At 38.2% G+C, this 27,960-nt stretch overlaps 1 protein-coding gene across 5 annotated transcripts in view; it reads right to left on the bottom strand.

Moving 5' to 3' along the window:
• UTRN (utrophin) overlaps positions 1-27,960 on the bottom strand; it is a 553,135-nt gene that overhangs the window by 289,238 nt on the left and 235,937 nt on the right. For all 5 annotated transcript variants that reach the window (XM_090040990.1, XM_090040992.1, XM_090040993.1 and 2 more), the window contains 4 exons: positions 27,803-27,920; positions 22,371-22,576; positions 19,381-19,535; positions 12,345-12,534 (listed from right to left, as the gene is read on the bottom strand). In XM_090040990.1, coding sequence (XP_089897116.1) covers positions 12,345-12,534; positions 19,381-19,535; positions 22,371-22,576; positions 27,803-27,920 — 669 coding nt within the window. The remainder of the gene's footprint in view (positions 1-12,344; positions 12,535-19,380; positions 19,536-22,370; positions 22,577-27,802; positions 27,921-27,960) is intronic.

The following is a 27,960-nucleotide window of genomic DNA, read 5'->3' as shown; positions in this document are numbered from 1 at the left end:
CACTAGAGAGCACGTGCTGCTTTTAATAAATGAATCACGTGCATCAATTTTTATAGAATTCTGTAGCAATGATAAAAACTGAAGAAGGGATAAAACAAAGTGTTTTGTTTCAGATCCTCCCCATTTTAAATTATTTTAGCTCCATCCTGCTCATAATAATTTCCAAGAGGATGAACAACTTTATTTGAAAGGGGGGCCTTCTAGCTAGAGAGAGCAGGTGATAAATAGCTTTTGAAACATTAAAATCTGGGACTGAAAAAGCACCAGAAATGGTAAAAACAAGAATAAGTTATTTTGAGGAAAACTAAATTCGATTTCACAAGAAATTTTAGAAAGTAAGAGATTGTCTTGCTATTATTAGCACAGAAATCAGAGATAGAAAAGAAAACACCCTGCTAGGTCACCTGGTCCTAATTCCAGATTTTACAAAAGGCTTTGCTTCCGACTGAACACCCATTCAGGTGTTGTCTAGTTTCATCTTAAAATGGGCCAGGCACTAACTGACTCTACCACTTAGGAAAGCATGTCAAAGGCACTGGATTTTACTGTCAAGAAGTTTTCATTTAATCTACCCTCACCCCTTTTTTTCTTAATTCCCTAGTTACGTTAAATGATCTCTCTCTTCTTACAGAGAGGTTACACATTTCAACACATCTGAGACCACTATCTGCCCACTCATATGAGAGCACTATGTCTGTACTACCCACACCTTCAAAAGGACTAAGCTCTACAACTTCAGCGCTCTTCATCTATTTCCATAAGCAGGGCATTTTTGTGCTCTTTGATGTCCCTTGATGTTCAGATACCAACCCCAGATTCCATATGTGGGTTCTCAAAATATCCTTTGACATACTGCCTGTGTAAATACAACTCAGAAAATGTCCTGGGCCACTTATTTATCCATCTTCTCCCACTACAAACACATAAATGTCAATAGAAGCTTAGTGTAATCAACTTGGGTTATTTTTTAAATTGTTCTTTTAATTCTGCTACTTATATTATTTTTGTAGACTGCATTTTGTTTTCCCCAACATGAATCTCTCTTATATTTTCACCTATATTTCAATTTCACTTGTCTCTTGCATTTGTTGTCATTATTATTCAAAACTTCTTCCAATTTAGCATCAGTATACTCTTTGTTTCCTTTCTACACTATTGTTTGACAATATGAAGACCTGTCAGACCTAATTGCAGACACTTAGATGATCTCAGTTGGCATTATGCATTAACTCAACAGGTTATTATTCATCCTTATGCTTGTAGACTTTTAATCAGCTTTCTTTGATTATGATTTCAAGGATGATTCTCTTTTATTCTTTGAAGATCCATATTAATTTTCTAGCTTTTGACTACCTCCATAGTTTTCAGAAGTACTGGGATTAAATCACATTAATTTTTCAGTCCTCTAAATAGTAACATGATCAGCTGAATAAATGTAACCACTAGGATTTCCACAGTTTGCAACACCTGTTTTTGTTAACATGTATTCTTGTAAAATCTATCTTTTTAAATACATTTTTCAAAAGCCAGGTACTAATCTCACTCTAGGATATTAATTGATCTCTCTCTAGCACTCCTTTGTCCTCATTTTCATGAAAGAATCTTCTGGTCCCTTTAAGCCCCAGTGGCCAACATCCCATCCTCATATTTTTTGCTGCACTTAACTGTGTCCTGAAAGTCTTCATTACTTCCATATCATGCTTGGTTCTTTTTTCCTTGGTTCACTTTTTCTAGTTACAGGAACTTTAAAATCTTCAGATTTCTGTGTGGTATGTCATAAAATCATACCACCAATTAATTAGTGTTAATATTCATATTTTTCAACACAAGTAACATCCTGTCTTCTTTATCATCATCTTTCTCCTTTAGCAGAGGTGGACCTTAACACTGTCTCACTCTAATATTGCTTACTAGATTTCTAAATTCCTCAAAACATTATCTTTTGAAATCTAATAGCCTTCTAGTTGTGCAACTTTTAAATTCATTTCTCATTCAAATACCTTATGGTAAGAGTTTCCAGGTTTCCCCTTAATTATCATGTTTGTCAGTAATCTCCTTTCCAGTGGTAGATCCATCAGAATAGAGGGCCTGAGTTGCAATTATGGGCCATCACAGCTCTGGCAGGATAAAGGAATCTTAAAGAATATGTAATTTATATTTGTACTCCTTTGAAGGTCCCTTTACACAAGCAGAGTGATGTAACGTACTACCAACTTTCCTACTTTTCAGATCATAAAGTTAGTACCTGCATAATTCAACTTCTCTGCATACTTTAGATATATCTTTGATGATACAATTGCATTATATTTGTCACCCAACATATATCTAGGTGGTTGAATCAGCCCACGCACATCCTGAGATTCTACCTCAAAATTTGCTCCAGCATTTTTTTGTTCTCTAGCAGCCTTTCAGCATGTAACATGTTCCTGTTTCATTTGTCCTCCTCCTCCCCTGCCTCATTTGATGATTGCCCTTCCTTTATCAGTAACTTTTAAGTAAGTTTAGACTGTTGAAATAAGCATGAAATTTTGGTTTTATCAAAATTGGTGACACCAAAATGGCACCCAAAGCAACTGATACAATACCTCGGGTTTTTTTCCTTTATCCCAATAACTCTTTTCAAACTTCCATATGAAAACTATTAGTTGTTGCTACTTCCAAAATTCAACACTAAGTGTCCTTTCCAGAGCAAAGCAATCATAAACATGACATGAAAGAAGACTGTGACTTACCTTTGAAATTATATACTATTAACATGACAATCACTTAGTAAATTGACTAACAGTCTCTATAGGCAAAAGTACAAAAGCAGAGAACTTCATTTAAAACTATGCATTTATACAAAAAGAACATAAAATGTTTGGTTCTGATGTGCCATTTATCTTCACAACTGAGGAAACTGATAACTCATGTAAGTTATCATGCTTCACTTCAGGACTGAAGATTAATGTCTTATCAGGTTTGAGCTTTCAGATATTTTATGCATAGATTTTTTAGAATATTTTCTCATGTATGTTGTGACTTCCCCCCTCCCACCCATAAGAATATTATCTCTCTGTCTCACAAATACAAACTAACTTCCCAATCTGGCCTCCTAATTGGTTTATAAAGACAATATCATTTTCCATCAACATAAATTTCAAATATTCCCTGTATGTACCCAATTGAGATATATCACTAGATCCCTAATTTCCTACAGTATTTTCATAAATGCCATTCTAATTTTCATATTTTGGGAAAGATCTATGAGTTTTATAATCTCCCATAAGATTATAGCTTTATTTCCTGGTCCTCAATGATAAATTTGGAATGAAGTCTATTCCTGCTCTTACTTCTGAACACTATGATACAAGAATTCATTAATAAAAAGAATCTGACAAATATAGAGAGCATAGTTAACCACTTTAAAGCTTTATAACTTAGTATTTAATGTGCAATGTGCCCTGCCTTCTGCCTGACTTCAGACAAACACAGCTAAGTACCTTTTTCCCATTCTAGGTATGGAGGGTATACTCAATTATTCATTTCTATGTGCTGAAATAAATTTTATTACATTATGTAAACAGAAGGCTATAGTTGGGCTGCTAAATGTACCGAATTATTCTGGATGAGCCATTAATTTAAATATACCAAAGTTGCAGCACAGGTCCCGATGAAAACAAAACATCTTCCCTGGTTGTAAAGTGGGGAAAAAAGGCCACCAGAAATTATATGTCAACCTAAACTTCGGATTTTTTTTTCCTTTACCAAGTCAGCCGTGCTCTATGTGTACTTCAGTGAAGGTCAGGTTTTTATTTCTCCTTTTAACAACTTTGCAGCCTAAAAACTCTGGGTTATTATTTTACCAATCTGATAAATTAAAAAATAGGCTACTTTTAACTTTCACTCTACAATTTCAAGATAAAGTTGGTTATTTTCATTTATAAATCACATATGCAGATAACCATTAAGTTTGTCTGATTATTCAAATTTCTTATATATTAATTCCGTTCCCAGTAATCTCAGAGGGGACTTCTTTACCGTGGGATGTAGGCAATATATGTTAAGTTATGCAACAAGAAAAATATCAGTGATGCATCAGTTTGCTCAGTCACTAAAATATATTCAGAAGTCTTAATAGAAACTGTGTAACTTTGGGTGCAGAATTTAGCTGTTAAGCCTCTATACACACAAGTAATCAAAACAAGTGCATGCCTGAATATTGTTTCCAGAGATAGGAGGAGGTGGAGACAACAACATAGAGTACAAGTAATGATTTCCTTAAGAACTAGTTTAAATTTGTGATTTTCATTCACTTTTGTCTTGTGAACAAAATTGCATCACTAGTTTCTCATATATCATTGCCTTACATTGACACCTGCTGGAAGTGGCTGGGACTGTAAATATTTCCTTCTTTTCTATCAGTAGTTGATTTAGCAGTGCAGGCAGGCAAACAGTGCAGAGCAATTCTAACTCTAATCAAATTGAACACCAGGCTATCTCTAAGAACACTAAGCAGCATAGCTTTTCAAGAAAAAAACATACAACATGTAATTTTAAGCTATACAAATTTCCCAGAGGCTACCACTGCATGGATTCTCAGTCAGAAAATATGCTTTAATAACTGGTTTTCTAAGATTTTTAATATCCCTTGAGTAAATATAAACTCAGCAAATTATATGTCTAACTAGTTCCTAGGCTTCCATTCTAATTAGTAGACAATTATTACAGTTATTACATATCAACTATACAGATATTCAGTTAAAATCAGTCAATATACAAATTTGTAAAAAAAAAAAAAAAAAAAAAAAAAGAGTAAGTGATATTCTAAGTTTACAACCTTGGTTATAATTTTATAACAATAAAACAATTAAAACATTGTCCTCTTCATTAATAAAAGCAACTGCTCTATTTCTATAACTAATTTGTCTTCCAACACAAATTAGATACTTACTCCTAGAATGGACTGAAACAAGAACTGCTGAGGCAGACATGGTAGTAATCTGCACTTACACAAAAAACTAGAAGGTCTCAATCATTAATTTTTTGTACTGAAACACCATCACTAAATTAGAAAACAGAGAACATTTTCAAATTTCCACATAAGAGAGTATGATTTTTCCCAAATATTCCAGAACTCTTCCTATACACACTTCACTTCTGTGACACCTTATGGTCAACTTTGGAAGTAAGGAAAAGGTAATTAAAATACACAAGTTTGAAACATGTGTTCTTACCTTAAATCATCTCTTTATTTACCCCAAAAGAAAAATCTCTCCTCACACTGAAGAAAACAGTCAGTGATTTGCTAGTGCCATTTACTTTACTATTGTAACAAAACTGTAGCCTTTGATCTATCTACAGGTGTGGATTAGTTTTCATGTACTTTACCTGCAATGTGTACCTACTTGCAATATAAAACAAAAACAAATTTAAAACATCTTACACACCAATAGCCAAAAACAGGTTCAAAGACAACCAGTGGATTTCATGGTAAAGTCACTACACCAGAGTTCTCATGTGAGAGAATTTGTCCAATTTTATACTGTCAAAGTCATGAAACAGCATTCATCTGTATTAAGCTCCAGTAACCCATCAAAGCATGACTATTACACAATGACAAGCAATACCTTGGCAAGATTACGTACCTAAGTAATGGCTGCAGAAATACAGTACAGACCTAGAGCCCACAGTTAGGTTCCACATCTGCAGACTGATCATCCCAATTAAAAAGGACTTTTAGCGGGCACCTTAAAATACTTCCACAACAAAGTTTGTCAGCTGTACCTGTGCAAAGTATGCAACAGCATTACAGTCCTGCTGAAATTAGAAACACCCAGTTTCAAGAAAATGAGATAACAAGACTCTTACGACAGAGCTGTCAAATATGTGAAAATGATTTTCACATCACTTTACTTCTTGATTTTGTGGAAGAAAACCATACAAATAGGCAGGGGAGATGCGAGTGGTAATACTGTTCACCAATCTGCCAAAATCAGATGCTTGCTTAAAGTTGTGTTAATCTCAGAAGCAGAATAGAAAAAGCAAGAGATCTGAGAAAGCTTCAGCATCCTGTACAATATCTGAGTTAAATTACTAGAATGTTTGTCAGTAAGTAACTATCCTGGGAGGGGGGGAAGACTTTTTAAAAAGAGCATAGATCATAACAGTTTCCTTCCACACATGCTTAAAGGATACAAACAGCATTTTGTTAATTATAAACAGTGAATGCATTTGAAGGTACATTTACTTCTCATTCTTAAACACTACACATATACATGCTATTTACATATATGTATGTAACAACTTTAAAAATGCACTGTTCAGAATTGGATACATTTTGGCCTCCCAAAGTTGTTTATCTTTTTATCTCAGAAAGGCAAGTCATGTCTAGAGACTCCCCAGGTTCTGTTTCTGCATTTCTTACTCACCTTGCAAAGCTTCTGGTAACGTGGGGAAGAAACTGCCATCCTTTGCAAGCGATGCAACAACACCACAACTTTCTGCAGAGATGTTCTCACCACAGCCATCATTTTAAGTTTGCCACACTTCTGAAGACACCTCAGAATTTGCATTATAAATGAAAAGCAACTATCATTTCCTCCTGGTCACTGGACAATGATTTGCCAGCTTTCTGAGCATGCTCGCTTCCAGGACTGCTTTTGAGAGCTACAGGCTTTATATGGTTCAAAGGCAAAGGAGGTTGATATAGCATAAGTTTCTCTCATTAAAAAATAATACAAGAAAATAAAAGCCTTCCCGGATCTTCCTAGTCAGTATTTGCTCAGCTCAGCATGTGCAGGGAATGAATGAAGTTACTGAGCTGCAGAGTCTCTGTTAACATTCAGGAGTGCACTAAATAGCACAGAAAATTATTAATTAAAACACTAAAGCTGCCAAAACAAAACAGAATTCCTGTGAGAAGACAGCTCCAACATATGGCAATAGTTCTTCCCTTATAGCTGCTCTGTACGGAGAGGCTGAACAGCATTCGCTCCCTCACTCTGGAAAAGGATGTTCTCTCTCTCAGACTAAATGCAGCTCTGGCAGAGCTGTGGAATGAGTGAATAACAGACTGTATTATAAATCTGGAGAGAAGAGCAGAGGGATACCTGCCCTAATTATATCAGCCATACGTTAAGGGCTAATCAATCACATACAGGCAGGTCTCCAAGCTAGATTATCTAGTACAAAAGGAAAAACTACAGGGGGCAAAACCTCTTTCCCGCAAAACTCTCTTAAAGCTAATTCACCCAAAGAGCTCCCACATGAATAATTTCCAAACCTGAAAATATGAGTATTTTTATAAAGAATTTCCAATTAGAACCTTTCCTGGAATGACTTATTAGGGAAAGGAAACAAGAATAAGGATATGATTTTGGCAAACAAAATGCATCAAGTCATACTGCTCCCTTCCTACATAAGGTCCCTACAGGCTTGAAGCCCCAGAGCCAATATTTTGATATATTTCCATGACAAAGCAATATTATTTAACAGAAGCAATAAGACACTCAAGAGATTAAGAATACTGGGGGGCAGGGGCTTGCTACCACCCAACATATTCTAGGTTTAATATAATCAACATCCCCACAAGAGAGTCATATTAAAGTAAAACCACATCCAACTGTTGTCTTATAGCTTAGTTCTGTGAAATACATTTTAATTTTCAGTACAAGGGCTGCAAGAAGAAACATTCAAGAAAGTTTGATTATCAAACACAGGTGGAAGTAGAATGGAGAATAAACTGGATGGCTGTCCTGCCTAACAAGATAGAGGCAGATCCAGACAAGACTATGATAGATCAATGGACACTGATAAAAAAAAAAAGAAATCATAGTCCTCTCAAAGCCTTAAAGCACCATACATTGAGAAAGGATGCACAATTCCTGGGTAAATTACTGAATTATTATACACGTACATGGCTTCCATTACCATGACATCTTCAGACTGCCTCAAGTGAAGGAAGAAAAAATATATTACATTGACCATGATACATTTCACCTCAGAAACAACCACAATACACAACATCAAATCTTAACAGGAGCAATACTAAACACAACATGAATTATAAGGTACATTTCTATATGTGGGTATTGAACCTGTAGGGAAGTTGCTAACATATCTGTGGTTTCTTATCTACCTTCACTTTCTTTGTGAACAGATGGAAGGATGGAGAAACTATCAAGAAACTATAGGATGGGAAGTTTCAAAATCTGTCTTTGTAAAATGACGTCACATTCTGAAGAGACTGAGAGCCACCGCCTTCAAGATAATGGAGGGTGAAGATAAGGGTGAAGACAACTGACTTATATTACGCAGCTGAGTTGAATAGAACTACAACTTAATTCACCTATTCACCAAGATATCAAACATTTTTTCTTTAATGTTAAGCAATTGCTAAACTATCAATCTTATTGTTTTAGACTGAAAAACAAGTACACATATAAACAGCTTTATACATATTTCTTGTGAAGCAAATCAGCATGGTATGTAGGCACTGATTAAAGTAACATTCAGGGTCTGAGAAATTCCCAGAACTTCAGGCATTACACAGCTCTGAGACCAATGGCTTATGTACCTACCAAATTCACAACTGTGCAATTTTCACAGAAATCATGAATCTGCCCACAAAATCAGTCAGCCACCTCCTTGAGTCTGGTACATCCTTACTTATGCAAAGTACAGCTTTAAAGGTCTCAAGAGCTGGTATACTCCCTTTCAGACAAATGGGGTCAACTTGAAAAATCTACATCCCCTTGCATCAGTCCATAGAGAAGCAAACGGTTCTTTAATGTCATTTTAATACACCCTTTTCCAAAGATGCATGGGTTAAAATCCGTGGTGAACATGGCACAGGGGACACAATGGTAGAAGTCTACTACAGACCTCCTAGCCTGGATTAAGAGCTCGACCAGGAATTCACCAGGGAACTGGCTGAGGCTGCACACTCCCAGTGCATGGTTGCCATGGGAGACTTCAACTACCCAGACATGTCGTGGGAAGAGCATTCAGCCAAATCTGAACGGTCGCAAAGCTTCCTCAAGTGCATGGATGAGCTCTGACTCAGGAAGTCTATGGACTGACAAGAGGCAAAGCGGTGCTCAACCTGGTACTGGAAACAGGGGATGACTTAATCAGCTACCTAATGATTGAAAGGAAGCTGGGAGACAGTGACTATGAGCTGATCACCATCATCATTCGCTGTAAAGCTGGCAAGTCAGTCAGCAATGCAGAAGTCCTAAACTTCAGGAAAGCTGACTTTGACAAGTTCAGGAGGCTTGTTGGCAAGGCCCTAAGGGACCACAACCCAAATGGGAGGGGAGTTCAGGATGAGTGGATGCTCTGCCAGGGAACGATCCTGGATGCACAGGAAAAGTCTATCCCATCTTGGAGGAAAGGTATCAAAAGGGCACAGCAGCCCCCTTGGCTCTGCAGGGAACTGGCGGACCTCCTGCATCTAAACAGAAAGACCTATAAAGAATGGAAGGCTGGATCCACCTCAAAGCAGGAGGATTCTGCACTGGTCCAGACCTGTAGGGAGCAAACCAGGAAAGCCAGGGCTGCGACTGAACTCCAACTGGCTACACATATCAAGGACAATAAAAAGTCCTTTTTTTAGATATGCGGGGAGCTGGAGGAAAAACAAGGGTAACATTGGACCCCTGCTAAACCATATGGGACAACTGACAACCGACACCCAGGAAAAGGCCAACCTGCTTAATGGATATTTTGCATTGGTTTTTCATCAGCCCCAAGGGACGGCCCTGCTCAATATGGGACGGGACGGCCAGGATGAGGGAGAATTGTTACGCTTCATCAGTGCAGACCATGTGAAGGAACACCTTGAGAGGCTGGACACCTTCAAGTCAGTCAGCCCAGACACTTTACACCCCAGGGTACTTAAGGAGCTGGCAGGCATCAGAGGTCAGTCCCTGGCACAAATCTTCACAAACTCATCGCGCTCAGGCAAAGTGCCCAAAGATTAGAAGAAGGCCAATGTGGTGCCTATCTTCAAGAAAGGGAGGAAAGTAGATCCAGGGAATTACAGGCCCATCAGCCTGACCTCTATTCCAGGGAAGATCTTGGAAAAAGTTATCAAAAAGACCACTCTTAACAGACTGGCTGATGGCAACATCCTGAGGCATAGCCAGCATGGGTTTGTTGTGGGTAGGTCTTGCCTGACCAATCTCACCTCCTTCTATGACCAGGTGACATAGGGGAGAAGTCATCCACAAAATGACTGTGCATCAGATAACAGAAATGTCTAGACTTTTGGGTAGCTACGTTTGTTTATTTTTGTTTATTTCTTTAAAAACCTACATATTTTAAACCACTTACAAGCACGTCCACATTGAATTGTATTCACATAACCCGAATTTTGCTTTGTACTGTTTGTTAGTTCACTCATTGGATTTTGTTTCAAATACTGATTGTAAGCTCTTTTAGGAGAGTCGTGACTTGTTTGCACAAAACCCAGCACAATGGTGAGTCTAACCCAAACTGGCATCTCGGGGTTCTAGCTAAATGCTAGCACTAAGGGAACACTTTCTGCAATATCTAGGTAGAGGGAGGTGGAATCACGGAAATCTGGTGCCACAATCATTCGACAGTCAGGCCCTCTATCTTACTCAAATATAGGACTGTTTTGTTTTAGATTGTTATTACCATTAGAATCTCTCAGTGGAAGCAAATTAGAGGGTTGCACATTCTGCAAATCATTGACACTACGGTGTGACAAACCACTCAAATTAGCTTTGCAATAATGCAGGGCAAGATACCTGCCAAAACAGAAGTCCCATTCTAACTGATGGTCTTATTTTGAAAAGGCATGACATGTGTAACAAAAATAACAGGCTTCTAGAAATATTCAGTCAGGTTTTGTTTATATGGTAATAGCATAAGTTTCACCTAAGATATGTCACAATTCTGAAACCATGGTTAAGTGCCGTTCAGTAAAATACATTGTTCACATAGCATTTCTCATAAAAGCGAGGAAGGTACAAACACGATGCATGCTTTTAATCAACTTGATTTAGGAATATGATTCCATGTACATTTAATACATAAAATCCTGAGATGAATGCAGTTCAGTCTCACTACATCAAAAACACAGCATGGACAGAAAGAAGAAAAAAATATTTTTTATGGTGAGCAGATACTAAGTTTCTGAATCTGGAGTAATTATATTACTCTCTTACAGGCATAAGACAGTTGTTTAACTGCTCTGTGCAGAAACCAAACCTGAAAAAATAACAGCAAAAAAAAAGGACAGGAACATACTTGGAATTATTCTGCATGACAATTCAATGATATAAAATGCTATAGTTTTAAGAGACTGACATGCATCAGAGACTTAAAGTGACCTAGAAAGCCATCAAGGGGAAAAAGGTTCATTTCAGAAGTCATTCAGCTATAAGAACCTTTGATATGTGCTTTAGCTAACACCTTTCTTTTGTACTTGAAAGGTAACTTAAAATTGTGCATAAACTCATACGTAGGTCAGGGAATTATGCTCCCTCTGCTATGCAATATAGAGTGGAGTGTATGATCCCAAGAAAGATGAAGACTCATTTAAGGGCGCTGAACTAAAAAAAAGTGGCTAGACAGCTATATTTCAGCCCTCCTCTCTCCTGTGGACAGGGTGCAGTCAAAGCAAGTGTCAAGAATCAGTGTCAGCCTTGTCAAAGAACATACATTTTCCACCACCAAAAGCAGCTACCCTCCCCTCCTTCTCTCCCTCCCCGCTAAAAAAAAGAAACCCAAAAAACTCAGCCGTTTTAAACAGAAATTTGCCATAGCTCCAAAGAGATCACAAAACCTTATGGTACAAATGCTAAAATACGGGTTTCCACTAACTATAGACTTCCATCTTGTGTACTCTTCTTCACCACCTGTGCCGAGTGGTGATTTAGCAGCGTTACCCATTACACAAGTAGAAGTGATTATACCAAGTGCAATATTAATAGAAAATCAATCTCATTTCAACACTGACATGCTTTGGTTCATGTACTATTTGTTGGCCCATTTCAGTTCCTTTACAACTCCAACATTTCCTGTTAATACAAGCAGTAAATCCAATTTTCTTAACAAGATTGCCCTGAAAGGCAACAGTTGAAGAGTGATGAGAGGCAGAGGTCACTTCAGAATACAGCTTGGACACCCGTATTTTAATCCTCATAAAAAAAATCTTATATTTCATTAAATCAATAACTCCATTTTTCTTGATATTTTAAAATATTGATTTATTAAACAAGATGCAGCTTTTCCTGATGATTAGCCACCTTTTCTCTGTAAGAAGCCATCTTTTCTTTTCTCAATGGCAGAGAAACACCACACAATACTCATAATTCTCATAATGTTCTTACCTGCATCTGTTTCTTGAGTTCCCTAATGCAAACGCTGTCCTGAAGAGCACTCTCCCGCTGGGATGCATCAGCAAGGACGTTAACTGTAGTTTCTGCCTCTTGAAGCCACTTGAGGAAACCCTCTAGATCTTTGAGGGAGGCCTGCACTATCTTCAGTTCAGTCTCCAAGACACTCTGCCTATCAACAGCTCTGGAAGCAAAAAAGGAAGCAAATATCTCAGTTACTCCCCGCAATAGGACATACACTGTGTGCATAACAAATGAAGCTACTGTAAAAGATTTGTTTCATTAAAGCAGTAAGAAAACTATGAAGTCTATTCCTGCTTGTTTCATTATTTTTCCCAAAATGGCACATCTGTATCTATGCATACATGTTCTGTACTACAGACTACACACACCATTTAAGAATGCATGAAAGAACAGAAAATATCCACTAAAAACCAGCATTTCCCTCTACACATTAACATAATGGGCTCAGGCTATCACAAGTGTAAGAAGCTCTTATTTCCACACTTAAAACGCTTTTCTCAGGGCCGTTATCAAGAAACACCATCTGAAATGGAAACAGCAGCAAGAACGAAATGGAAGCAGTTTCCTAAAGTTGTGTACATTCTCCAAGTTACAGCGCAATGTAGATGTTCTCTATTTGTTTGGAAGAATCAAATGATTTCCAGACTCTAACAAAACACAACTGTCCCAGGTACAAAGTATACACTTTTAGGATCACAGCACTGATATTTGCATAGCTCACACTTGTTTTTGACAAGTTTACTGAATAAATTCCTATTTATGCTGCAAAGCCATTAGCCGTTTATGATCTTTTTCCAGACACATGGTCTTATACTCAACACTGCCTTCTTTTCTTCAAAAAAACAGTTAAGACAAAATCTGTAAAATGATATACAGATAAGCTTTTAGTGACCTAGGAATGAAATGCCATGCTTAACATTAGTGGGTTTTCCTCTCAGGCCACAGCCCAAATGAAATTATGTCGTTTCAAGAGGATAATTCTAACAGGGGAACTGTTTCAACTCTGTGGCTATAAAGAATATTTCAGCAGTTAATTTTTTGGTAATCTTTTGACTATTTCTACTAGGACAGTCAATAGACCCAGCAAACAGGAGCTCATAATTAGTGAGTAAAGAACATTTCAATATTCCAATTTCAAAGAAACACCTATCCAATTGAAATCACGCAAGTAAAAAGCCCAAGTACTTTGCTGCCATTTGATAGACAGATCAAAAGGTCACATCTGTGGGCTCAGGCCCATCTCTAATACAGCAAAAGATTTTGCCAGCTTCACTAACTGAATAATACCTTTGTACCAAAACATAAATGCAAGAACTATGACAGTATCTGATTGTTACAGACGAAGGAATTCCAGTCAGTGTACAAGATTTCCAAGTGTATAACCACACACACTTTTATGCCCTAATGCATACACTCAGGTGCTCTGGTGACATCGTAATAAATCACAAAGGATGTTTTGCAACCTTTGGAGGCTGCTGTATAGTTTTAAAGTTATTTTATTCATGGTTTTTCCACCAAGGAGCAAAATATAAACTCTATGGCCCCTTCTATGCATGCAAGTAAAAGCATGACTGGAGCCAATGCGTGATCCACACAATAGTGCTTCCTGCCATGCCAAATGACGTGCCATTGTAGGATCACCCACACCCACAACTAGGACTGACAATCGCTGCACCATATGGGGCTTCTGCCTGCAATCCACCCATGAGGTGTGGGGATTCTTGGTCCTGGCTGCAGGTAAGGCACAGCTGGGACAGAGTCCCATCAACTGTAGGACTCTCAACCCCCCATAGCCATGGGGCACTGCTGTGGTATGCCAGTCACAGTGGTACATGGAATGCCCCTGCACCCCTCTAGCTGGGGTACTGTATTGGCTGCTCTCTCACAGGCCTGAGCATGTGTTGCGTTCCACAGAGCCTGGGAGATTGCAGCAGCTGCAGTCTTCCAGCTGCAGACTCCCTACAAATGCAAATTAAAGCTGTAGAGAGACCAGCTATAATGTTATTATGCGATTTTGAGCAATAACTTTATAGCTTGTTGGAACTTTGAGGCGTGATAGTTAATTTATACATCTAGCCAGCCTGAATTTATTATGCAATACATATAACATGTTAGAGGGGGTTTATGCAATAGATATAACATGTTAAAGGGGGGCCTATGTGATGCAATTTATGTGTTATAGAAATGTAACATAAATACAAAATTGTTATGGTCAACATTAAATAGCTCTCTCTTAACTATTACCAAAGTTGCACATAGTACGACAAGAGGGTTTTTTTCCTAAAGCATCAAATTCAAACTAAGGTCAAAAAGTAGTTTCAATAACATGCTTTCTTTATACAGAACCTCTACTATAAGGAAATTATGCTGCCCTTTCAGTACACAGCGTCCATCCTGGAAGTCAGAACTAAACCAAGGCATCAGGCCAAAAGGTTTATTTTTTGAATTGCTGTTTTTTTTCAGATGAAGTGAAGCCAAGATTTTCACTACCTGTCACTTTTTTAAGTACAGGGGCTTTTGTAAGTACAAGGTTGGTTGGTCAAAATCTAAACTTAGGCATACACATTCTCGCTTCCTTAGATTATTATATTTTAGACGAATACTACCATTTATTTCCCTCTCCTCATACTGGGTCATGAAACACTGCTAAACAGTTTTAAACAATCATCACACTTGAAACCAGAGAAGGCTAAATTTCAGGAATAGCTGAAAAGATCTTCAAAATCAAGCACTGCAATCAAGAAGTTGCAAGTGCACACTTCCTTTCAGAATCAGTTCTGTAAATTAGTTTATTAGATCTCCGGAGGAGGAAAAAGCATCATAAAAAGCAAGATATTTCCATTCCAGCAGAGCAACAACAACAAAAAAATCTAATGCTGTTATTTAATAACTGTTTTGTCAAAAGTAATATTGTTTGCACACTTTTCATCTCTTGCATCTTCCAAGTTCCAGCTACTACCTATTACACTACTGACAGGGCAAGACTTCAATTCCTTGCTGCCTCAGGAGAAAATACGGCCGAATGTTCATCCTACTTGTCGAGAAATAATAATGGAATACTTATACAATGAATAAAGGTATCGTTTGATGAAAATATGGTGTAGAAATAATGGAAAGGAATTAAAGCAACCTAAGCTATATAAAAAAGGGTAAGAATGAAAGGTCAAAAAAGTTTAGGAATTCTTACTTCAAAATCCTCTCCCTTTGTAAGGGATTTTCTTCCCCCAGCAGGAAGGCAAAGCTAGAGATAAAATGGCAGCAATGAAATTAGAAAGAACTACCTGAAAAGAGTGATCTTCAAACGAGGATGAATAAAAGCAACTAACTCAGATCTGTATATTTAAGCACTAGTATACTGGATGGAAGGATGAGATAATGGAATTAGGTATAAATTCTAGGTTAATTCAGGAATGATAGCTGCTGCACTAAGTTTTAATGTCTCAAACTTTCTGCTTGGCTGAAATTAAGGAACAGAATGCAATCCTATTATAGACTTATCACTTACATGCTATTTGAACTACAGCTGAAAAACAGTCCATTAAGTATGCTGTTTGTATTCCAGCAGCGTGAGTACTATCAAGAGATTTATGAGTGATGCTGCAGACTGTGGGGGCGTTTTAAAAGTAGGACTTGTGGCATTTTAATGGTGATCTACATTGCTTAAGAGGAGACCCACATTCTTTTGCTCCATTCCACCAGAGACCATCCATTAAAAACTGAGAAAAACAAGAATGCTATATGCCACACAGCAGCCAATGCAAGCACCAGCAAAGGGGAAAGGGAGCTCAGTTCAGTGGCCATGGACTGAAAGAACTGAGGCTATGACTTGGGTCTTCAGCACTGTAAAATTAAAATCTCAAGCGCCTTCAGACTTCCATAAAAATGTAGACAATGTCACTGAACTAAAGGAAAGCAGAAGAAAACTTGACAAGTTTATCAGTGAAGACATGCTGAAGAAAAATAACAGTGTAGACCCTTGCATGTACAAGTTCTTCCTAGCCCGATAACAATTTTAAATTCCATCCACTTGCTTTCCAGATGCAAACTAAAAATCTACTCAGCAGTATGTACAAATGTGTATCTTAGAGAGGAACATCTGGGATGCTGTATAACCCATTACTGAGGCAACAAAAATATTAACAAATGATCAGTTTCAGCCTTTAAATATGAAAATTAAACACCAATAGCCACTGGACAGCATATTTAATTTATACCATATCAAACTGGAGAGCTAAGCATCACTAATGCCAATTGTTTTAAAATAAGGCTGTTTCAACTTTGAATTCCGTCGCTGGAGTTCTGTTTATAGCTTTATTGTGATGCTATTTAGAAGGGCAACTCTTCCAGCTGAAGTAACCAAATACTCCTCCTGAATGCTCCATGCATAGCTGTTGCCAGAACAAACAGTCTAGCACATCTCAAATGATTTAAAGTACAGATTTATGCTTATAACAAATAATAAAACCGAATGTTGTGTACCAAACAATCCCTTCTCCATCCAAATTCTGTAAGTGAAGTAAACCTTAAATTGTGAATCAGGACATCCTAGATTGCCAAACTTTACACAAATTCTAATTTTTATTTCTTTGCTTTCAAAGCAAATGTAAAACAATTTGGAAGGGGATATTCAGTGTTTTAGTGTGCTTATTTGATGCCACTTTAATGCTCGCTTTCTTGAAAGCATGTTTATTTCCATTTCTTGCTTTTTCTGTTTTAGGTTGCTAAGCCCCAGTCTGTCTCCCCAGTTAGTTCAGGTCCAGGAGTTCTCCCCTTAACAACCACCCATAATCAAAGTTGTAATTCATCTCTCCCCTGCTTCACCTTCTCAGGTGTTTTAAGACTATTTGATATATGAACAGTAACTATATGGAAAAAGAACAACGGCCAAGTGCTGTTGTAAGTTTTCTTTCCTGAGAGAATCAAAAGCTAATTCTTGTTTTACTCAAGACTAGAGGTTCCCAGCAATGATCTACAGAGGCCTTCCCAATGGCCCACTGACAGCTGGACAGACATTGCATCTCCAGATAAAATACTTTGAAGCATGGAACTAGGATGCCACTAGAGTTTACTGTAAATGCTGACCTAGAAAACAAATTGCTTCCTCTACATGTGCCAAGGATTGTCAGAGGAATCCTGACCAGCAGAACTGCAGTGGGAACAGCTATGGGGATATTCTGGAGTGAGTGAATGCACAAGGAAATTAAGATGAAGACAAAGAAGCTCCAAGTCTGCTGTGTTTAATTCTTTTTTTTTTTTAAATAAAGACATGATTTTCAACTTGCTGCCACAGGGATTATATGCAATCTTAAATCCTACATGACACACTGACAGGAGCACAGCTCATTTTGGAGATGGCCTCAACACTACAAAGTAGCCCATACTATGAAAAAAGTAAAGGGAATTTCTACTGTAAGCTAAAGACTTTTCTCACAATATGGCTAGGAATTTTCAACACCAGGAAGGTTAGTGCCCATAATCCAATGATTTTCAATGGAATTTGAAACTCTTTTTTTAAAAGCCCAGCCTATATCAGAAGAAATATTTAAAAACAGGCTTAGTTTTGTTCTTTCAAAAACATCATGCAAGTTGAGCTACAAAGCATTTTATGTCATTTGTCATCTCTCAACGGAAATAACTATGAAATTATTTGTATACACTTCTTGCCACATCAAATGTACAAACTACAAAGGTAGACTTTTCCTACAAGGAAGAGCAACAAAATTCTATATATTATTCCCTTAGTTACCTCTGAAACCAACAGCTTGCTACTGAAATATCCTCCCTCTCTCTCCTCAGGACATAATATCACGTGCACAAATTTCACTAGCCTAGTTTCTAACTTCCTCATTTCCCCCCCCCAGAAAACTTGCCTTTTTTAAATTTAACCATTTAAATATATATTTTTAAATGATTTTCTACTTATAATAATGCTTCTCCCTGTGGATTCTCCCTTCAATAAATTATTGACTACAACCACATACTGTCTTCTAAAGTTTTGGTATGCAGACATATGCTATTCTTGTATTAGTCATTTGCCAGCTACTAATAAAAGGGTTTGTGCATGGGCATTTGATTACCTTGGATACAACCGCATTATGCACACAAATATATGTGACCTGATACTAACTGAGAGGTTTTCAACAATATCAAGTAAATACATCTCGACTCATGAGTGCAAGAAAGAAAATTTCAAATTGAGAATTTATAGTTCCTGTATTGCACACTAGATATTCAAGGTAAAGAAATTAAAAGGAACACAATGAGGATTTCAAAACATCATGGTAACAAGTTAGAGAAAGGTTCTCCAGTATGAGGAACATCTTCAATGAATTTATCACATGCAGAAAGATAGGGTGTCTATACGTGTGCTCCAACACATTCTAATCAGAACGTGTCAAAGCAGACTCAATTAATCGAGAGTGCTGCAGCGTGACCACGTGTATTCAATATCCCGCATTTCAAAATTTGCAGCGGGGGTGCTTTAACTAAAACTCATCAAATGAGCTTTAGTTAAAGCACCTTCATAGCCATTTTGAAATGTGGGATGCTGCATACATGCAACACTGAGCATTTTAATTAGAGCAGCATGTCCAGGAACCATGCTCTATTAAGACACCCCCCACCCCCAAGTGCAAACACCCATAGTGCTGAATACACATAGCCTTTGAAAAAAAAGACATAAGAACAGCTGTGTGACTGAAGAAAAGAAAAAAAAAAAACCCTGTGACTCAACATCTGATTTTTTTTTTTTTTTAATTCTGAACAAGAAGACTGAAAAGTTTGTAGAAATCTTCCAGGGTCAGGTGTGGGAGCTCCACCATTAAATACATTAAAAATCAGACTCTCTATGATATTTGTGACAACATGCCCCAGAGAGGGCACGGCATTCGTTAACATATGGAGCACTTTAATGACTATGATTTGACATCCTATGTTTAATCTATTTAAAATAGTAGGATCTAGATTTACCAAGTACATCCTATATTCTCAAGAGGCTTGCAGTTACCTTTGATTCAGGTTTATCCAAGAGGTATTCAGATGGTCAGTTATTTCCTTTACTTTCCTTGTGTCATCATCACGGTACTCCCGCAGAAGTTTATTGGACAGATCATTGAATGCAGCCACCGTGATGTCTCCTTTATGCAAATCTTGAATTAAGAGCTAGAAGCAATTTCAAACAAACAAAAAAGGGCATCAGAGCAGCATTAAGAGCAAAAGGTTTATTCCTTAGACCTTGAATGTTTTTAAATGATCATATACACCCTTTTTTTAAAAAGTTTGTACATGTGTACTTCTTGTCTTTGGTAAATGCCCTAACATGGAAGCACCCTAAATTCCAAGGGAAACTAACAGCAATAACACATTCAAAACAGAAATGGAGAAGGAAAAAAAATATTTGCCAAGAGAACCATATTATTCCTTTCAACATTTTGTGGCCCCATCTGTGGTAAGTACAGCACACCATAAAAAGAAAATGTGAACATCACAGCAAGAGCCTTTTTAAACAAAATTCCAAATAAAAACTGTAAATTAGCATAAGACCAGTGTTTCCCACTTTTAAAATATGAGAGATCAGATCATATTTGTGAAAATGCTTTTTCATAGCGAATACTAACCATACTCGCTAAATTAACAGATGAGTATTATTTTTATACACACACACATATAAATACAAAGATAGATACATACATACACATATATACATACACACATCCATATATAAACACACATACACTCTCTCACATATACACACACACACTATACACACTACACACACACCATACACAATATATACACATACACACACATTATATATACACACACACATACACTTTACACACACTATACGCACACACTATACGCACACGCACCCGTTTGAAAATAAGCAGGAAGGTACACTATTACTGATGGCCCTTCATTTTCTGATAGCCAGAAAGACCATGCACAAATGGTTGTTTAACAAAACCTCACATATTTGAATGATTCTGTGACTACGCATTTTGGCCTCCATGTTCCCTGCCCTCCTCATCAAATTCTTTACTTCACTTCTTTATTTAAAACTATATCCCACCTTTGTTTTCACTTTACTATCCCTCAGGAGAAACAAGAGTAGCAAAGTGCCACCTCAACTTTGATCTTGTTCATAACCTCCCCTGCTGGCCCCCAGCCCAATATATCCTTCCCTATGTCAGGGGGACATGATACACCTAGAATCTTCCTAATCCTCTGAATAAGGAAGTCAATCCAGGGTCAGGTAGACTCAGTAATTTACTTTAACAGATTTGGTGGTATATCAAAAGCACGGAAATCTGCCAAGGGTTGGAGAATATCTTTTTTTCAAAGAGGTCTATTATAATACACCTTGAAGGGTCTGGTATCAGTTGGCCTATGTCTATAATTACTGCAGCTATCTCCAGTAGTGTTAATAAGCTGCTGTAAAGTAATGAGCACCATCTTCTTCAGCAATCCCTCGCAGCTGAGGATGATTGTCTTCCATCAGTCCAGCTGTGGCTGATGAGGCCAATTCAGAATCAACAGACCCTGCTGCAACTTGGGCACATGTTTCCATGTGGGATGGGTGGCTCTGAATTTTTGATTCAGTCTGTGACATACAGTTTCTGCCACTCCTGCTTTTCCATCTCCTGTTGTCATCATAAGGTTTCAAAGTACTGAGAATCTTGCAACAGATGCTTTCTCCACTTGGGGCAGTCCCGGGCAGGTGAGTCTCGTGACTTAATGTCAATATTGCATTTTTTCAAGTTGGCCTCAAATACTCCTTGAAATACTTTCTCTGCCCTCCTCTTGAGCATACACCTCGACTGAGATGGAAAAATAGAACTTGCTTCTGGAGTCTGAAGTTGGACATCCAGATGACATGGCTGGCCCAGTTAAGCTGATGTCAGATGATCAGCGCCTTGATGCTCATGGTGTTTGCTTGCGAGAGGATGCTAATGTTGGTGCATCTGTCTTCCCAATGAATTCCAACGATCTTCTGCAGGCAGCCCAACAACTTGAGGTGTCCCCTCTACACTGTCCATGTCTCAGCTCTGTACAGTAAGGTGGGGATCACAGCTGCTTGATAAACCATGAGCTTGTTTTTGGATCCAATATCACAATCTTCAAATACCCATTTCCTCAGGCATCTGAAGGCTGCACTTGCACATCTGAGGTGATACTGAATTTCTTCATCCATGTCAGCCTTCTGCAAGAGATGGCCTCTGAGGTATGGGAAATCCTCAACATTCTCTAGAGTCTCATCACGAATCTGAATTACTTGAGCTGGGGACTGCACATTAAGAGATAGCTGACCTTAGTCTTCTGAATGTTAAGCGTCAGTCCCATTTTCTTTTATGCCTTGGTAAACATATAGATAATTGCCTGAAGGTCTGCTTCTGAGTGAACACACACTACAGTATCAGCAGCATACTGGAGCTCAATGATTTAGGTCTGGGTGGTCTTGGTTTTGGCTTGGCATCATCTGAGATTAAACAGCATACCATCCATTCAGCAGTTTAGTTCCATTCCAACTGGAAGCTAGCTGGTGGTCAGATACAGCATCACAGTACAGAATATTGAGAAAAGTGTTGAACTGATGACATAGACTTGCTTATCTCCAGTCGTAACCTCAAATGGATCTGTGATAGATCCATTATTGTGAACTACTACTCACATACCACCATGGAGCAGGCAAAAAATGATGATGTGCACCATGATAAGCATGTATCATCACAATACAAATCCTGTGCTTAAGGAAATGTATTTGGTCCCAGGAGATATTTATCAACGGCCGTATTTAGTGAATATGATAAACGTATCTACTGTAAAAATGCACATGCTCAAATCTTAAAAACTTTCTGCTCTTCTCCTCAAAGAAGATTTTCACAGATTTTTGATGAATGAAAATAAACATGTCATTTTAGAACAAAATAGGCATAGACAGTGAACCTCAAAAAGCCACATAGTCTAAGGATCCAGAGAGCATGTATGAAATCTTACTTTGTTTTCAGAAATCTGTTTGATGAGTGGCTCTTTAGGGGCCTGTAGAAGCAGGTGCAGACGAATCTCAGATTGCCCCATGAGATGCTCCATTTCCTTTCTCTGCTTATCCCACTGCAAGCTGTCAGAGACCATGTGTTTTAGCTGCTGCTGCCGTACCTCCACACCATGCTGAGTATTGTCCCACTGGTTCCTGACTTTCTCCACTGCAGAGAACAATGCAGAAAGTTATAACCACAAGTTAGCATCTACTGATCAGGACTTCTATATTGATTACTTCCCCCAGAAATCCAGCAAATCATCCAGTCATGGAGAACAATTGTGAACAGGCCTTCAAAAACTTTTTTTTTTTTCCAAAATGTATGTCTATGAAAGCAGTTTATCATACTTTAATTACAAAGACGTACAAAAGACAAAGCTTTAACAATTTGGGGTCAAGGTGATATCTAGTACATTTTCTAGTACAGCTAATGAGCAAACTGCCCTCATGTGGAAGCTCTTTAATGCCTTGTGAAAGCAATTTTATTGATACAGCTTGTACTGCTTCGTCCTCCAAGTGCAATAAGCCTACTGACACAACCACAGCTGTGCCAGTATAGCTCCATTTATACTACCACTTCTGCCAACATAGAAATATTGCCCCTTTCCCCATATCACCCCCTCCCTTACACCATTATGTCCACAAATAATTTCTCATGTAGCCCTATCTTTATCTTAAGTCATTTTTTAAAAATCCAATTGTTACAACTCGTTTCATTCAAATGTCACCTGCACACAAGTTTTCATGAAGATTTAAGTTTGTGGAAAGTCTGATGAGATAGGATAGAAAACACAGGAAATTTCTGTAATACTTTTATGAAAAAATGCATGACTTGGTTTCTCTTATTTATTCATATTATGACCTACTAGGAATGAAAGGTTTAATTCCTTCTCTGTAGCAGGAAAATGAGGATGGTCATGTGGATGTGCCTAATATGGAAGACTTTCAGAAACTGCAAGGGGGGAATGGAGTTACCTTGGAGATACTATGAAAGAAACCAGACATTAAATTGTAATAACTACCAGCCAAGTGAGGCAGCACATGTCTCCAGAGCTTGAGACAAAGAACAGAGGTGTCAGGAAACAGAAAATAAGAACTCTGCTGTCAGATGCACAAAAAAAATAAAAGAAGATGGAGGTAATACTACCAGTGTAGACATGCGGGTCAGCTTTGGTTTTCAATTCAAAACCAAGCACTACAAAGTACTAAACTCTAGCAGTCTAGTAACAGCTGCCTTATTTTAAAAGATTATTCCTAGCTTGCAGCGACATGAGTTGGTCGCATAGCTCCCACTGGGGTAAAGTCTCCACCAGGACTTAAAATTCTTTTGGAATCACTGAAAGAAACAAAATGAAAGTGGGGTAGATCATCAAAAGGAGACTGGACGCACACCTTGTTGGGGTTATTTGACCCCAGCAGTCTTTCCTGCCCAGAACAGGGGGGCTGGACCCAAAGATCTCACAAGGTCCCTTCCAGCCCTAAACTCCTATGAACCGGTGCAAAGAAGGTGTTCCACACCTTAGACTAGCAGAGGCACAGGAATCCTTGTTCCTAAAAAGGAGGCCTAGGAGCTGGTGCTACAAGTACATTTCCATTTGGTGAAAGACACACTCTCTCCCTGCAGATCTGTGACAAGCCATTTCGTAACGGGTATTAGAGATAACAAAATCTAAGATTATAGGAAAGAAGGGCTGGTGGGGACATCACAAGGTCATTTAATCTAGCCCCTTTCAGGCAGGATCATCCCTGACTAAACCATCCCAGCCAAGTGTCTATCCAACCTGCTCTTCAAAACTTCCAACAGTAGAGATTCCATATTTTCTATAGGTAGCCTGTTCCAATGCTTGACCACCCTCTTAATCAGAAATTTCCTCTTACTAATCACCAACCTAAATCTCCCCTGCCACAGCTTAAGGCCATTGCATCTAGCCTTGTCCCTGGCCAGAGAGAAAAGCCTATCTCCATTCAAGTGTTTAAAGATAGTTATCAAATTCCCCCTCGGCCCTCTCTTCTCCAGACTAGATAACTAGTTATTGGTTCTTTTAGCCTTTCCTCATAAAATAAGTCAGCCTTTCATAAGCGCAATTACTAAATTACCTGTTATTCACAACTTTTACTAATGAGAAACCCATCTCTCCAGGAAAAATTCCATCCTGCTGTACTTATTCACCCAAATCTAGCACGTAATACATACGTAACTTATTTTTATTAGCCAGTGATATAAATAATGCCTAGTTTAATCACAGACATATTGCACCACTGATTTTTTAATTAGAATTTTTCAATTAAATTACCCAAAAAAATATATTCCTGATGGTGAGATGGGCCCAAGTTATCTGTCTGCATGAGACATGCTTTCTTTATTATTTTTTAAATAAAAGGTCTTCCAAACAGCTTAGGGCTGTTTGTGAATTCTAAATGATATGGTAATTCTATTGTGTCCCCTGCCACTTTGCTCTGATACTCGAAAGCGTGGCTACTTTCATCGATTTTAGCGATTACATTTGTTCTATTATAAATCACTGTCATGTGCACATCCCAAGTATGGCTTTTATAGGAAGGATTCTCACTTAAGATAACAGTACCTCATGGACACACGACAATTTAAGGAAATAAACATTACACTTGTTCCTTTTCCAATTATAATACTATTTATCTTAGATACCTGTAAGACTACTACAAGCTCAGCACCTGAGCACCCTGTAACCTTTAATGTCTTTCCTCATAAAACTCATGTCTTCATTTCATTTTCCAGAGATCAGAATAACTTAAATGCAACAAAAATAGTAAATAGTAATACTCAATGTGCTTGGTTCTCATTTGTCTCTCTATCAACTCCAGAGAAGTTTAGTCTAGTTTATAAAGACAGTAGGCTTAGAATAAGACATTAAAAGGAGAAAACGGGGGGAAAAGGGAATGGTGTAAGCTAACAACACTTAAGCAAACAGTTTAAAGAGTTTTTGCACCTCTATGTGAGGATCTCTTTGCAGGTATCAAGCCCCTACACATTCAGGGTTCACAGTTCTCTCACTGAAGTGAAAGTCATCAACTTCAACTCAAATGGAGCTTCAGGATGATTTCTGGACTGATTTGGGTTGTGCTGAGATGAACACAGAGCTCAAGTAACACCCCCAAAAATTTTATATTGGATAAATGTTAGATTCAGATGAGACCAGCAGCTGCAGGAACAGATTAGTAATTTTACTGAAACAGCAAAAGAAAAACAGCAAGAGTGAAAATGGTTCAACATTCAGTGCTGATTAATGAACAGTAGAGGGGAACCTTGAAAGTGTTCAGGTCTACTGCACAGTTGGAAGGGGGGAAAAAAAATCTATCTATAGTAACTGTTTGTTTAAAGCAAACTACCATCTCTGATGTTTCTCTGACATTTTGTTATTATGCAGAAGAAGTATCTTCACATAGCAGGGAAAGTTGTCAATAACCCTAGGCTAATACTTAAGGCAAACACAGCTTGAAAGAAATTCTACCAAGAAGAAAATTTTGGGTGCTCAGAAAACTCAAAATGGGCTCTCCAAGTTACCTTTAGAAAGGGGTGCCAGAAGAAGAAAGGTAGGGGAAAGTTTCTTCTTCCTGTACTTCCATGACCCTAGGACTCAGAGACCAGGCCTCATCTTCTAACTAACTCAAAGCTGGTCTCTAAAAGGTCCCTCAGTTCACAGAAGGACATAAAAAAAGCTGTGTTTCGTCAATGGCAGAAGTTTTAAAAGCCCTTCACTTCTCTAGGACACATTCACCACAGGAGCTGCCAAGGGCCTTCACAGAGTATGCTTCAGTCGTGGAAGACTCTCCAACGACCATGGCAAGTCCTTTAGAAATACCACATGGAAATAGAGCTGGAGGTAGAGGAGAACTAACCTGTAAACCAAAGAGTTAGGGAACACAGAGCTTTCCTGAAATCTACAAGTTTCCCTAGCCCCAGTTTTCCTCTAGCTTCCAATATCTGGAATATCTTTTTTTTAAACCTTAGCGATATACAGAATTTAGGAGTTCCCTGCTGAAGCCTGTCAAATCCTTAGAAAAAAAACCCCCCTAAACTCTTTTCCTTTTCCAAAAGGGAAATGCAATAATTAAGCTGAAAGTTAAATTTGAAAGTGCACATCAGTAACTTAATAAGGTAAAAACATCAGTCAATGGTCTTTTTAAATGTCTTTCTAAAGTTAACTTTTAGTGGACCACCTGCATAGTTGGGATAAACATAGGCAACCTTTCAGGGATCCCAGTAACCTTCCCCAGGTACACTGTTTTGCTTACCTATGGAGCCTTACATAAGCTTTTGTTCCAGCTTCTACTTAGCTCAGCTATTCTCTATTTCTCTCCCGGAGACTGGAGGATACCCAAGAGCTTGCCTCCGTCTATCCCAACCATACACTTGGTCTAATAAAAGATATTACCCACAAAAACATTTCCTTCTCTCATATCTCCTGGACCATCCAAGTAACGAAATCACCTCAACACTTTCTAAACTTGTCACCTAAGCTCATATACCTTTTTTTATTTTTTATAAATGGATCAGCAAATAGCATCGCCAAAATAAGTTTAAACTATGTTTGTTTGTGTCAAACAGAAAATGCAGGAAGGCCTTTGCAAGCAGTTCTTAAACATTTCATAAGACATTCTATACTGACCTAGCCCAAAATACACATCCTGTACTTCAGAAATGGGCAGACCATTTGTTGGGAGGGGATGTGGAGAGGCGGGGGGAAGTAGGGGACAGAGTTGGTTTCTAATTAATTGGAGAACTGAAATTGACTTGACTAAGTTTTCTTTGTGCCGCACTTCAAGAAAAATATGGAGAAGCTTGAGAGAATCGAAAGGAGGGCCACATGCATGATTAGAGCAGTAGAGAGCCGGTCATATGAGGAAAGGCTGAAAGACTTGAGACTGTTGAGCCTGGAGAACAGAAGACTCATAGGCGATTTGGTGGCATCCTATAAGTATATTAGGGGAGTACATCAGGGCTTGGGGAAATATCTATTCACTAAGGCCCCCCAGGGGAGGGCAAGAAATAATGGGCACAAACTGATTGAGGATCACTTCAGACCAGACATAAGGAAAAACTTCTTTACAAATCAAGTGCCAAGGGTTTGGAACAGGCTCCCCCAGAGGTGGTACAGTCATCCACCCTGGCGATCTTCAAAAAATGTCTTGATGCCCATCTTGCTGGGGTCATCTGATTCCAGAAGGTCTTTCCTGCTCAGTGCAGGGGGACTGGACCCAATGATCTGTAAGGTGCCTTCCAGACCCTAACAACTATGATACTATAAGCTTGCTGAAATTGGGCTCAATAATTATAGTTTTCCAGGAAAAAAACAGTTCAATTTTCTGCAAACAAAAAAAAAGCATATATGCAAAAAAAAAAAAGAAAACTTACATTTTTCTGTGATTGCTGTCCTGACATCTGAACTGGAAGTCTTATTTTTCAAATTCTGAGCCAAAGTAAAAACAGAATCAAGCTGTGGGTGGCGCTGGTCTAAGTCCTCCTTTGTTATCTGTTTAAAATCAAGTATAAGTTGTAATTTTATTATTTAT

Source organism: Crocodylus siamensis, chromosome 1 (genome assembly GCF_052110815.1).
Source record: "Crocodylus siamensis isolate JL-2025a chromosome 1, ASM5211081v1, whole genome shotgun sequence".
NCBI lineage: Eukaryota > Metazoa > Chordata > Crocodylia > Crocodylidae > Crocodylus > Crocodylus siamensis.
The sequence above is the reverse complement of the archived record's forward strand: the minus strand, read 5'-3'. Positions and strand labels throughout refer to the sequence as shown.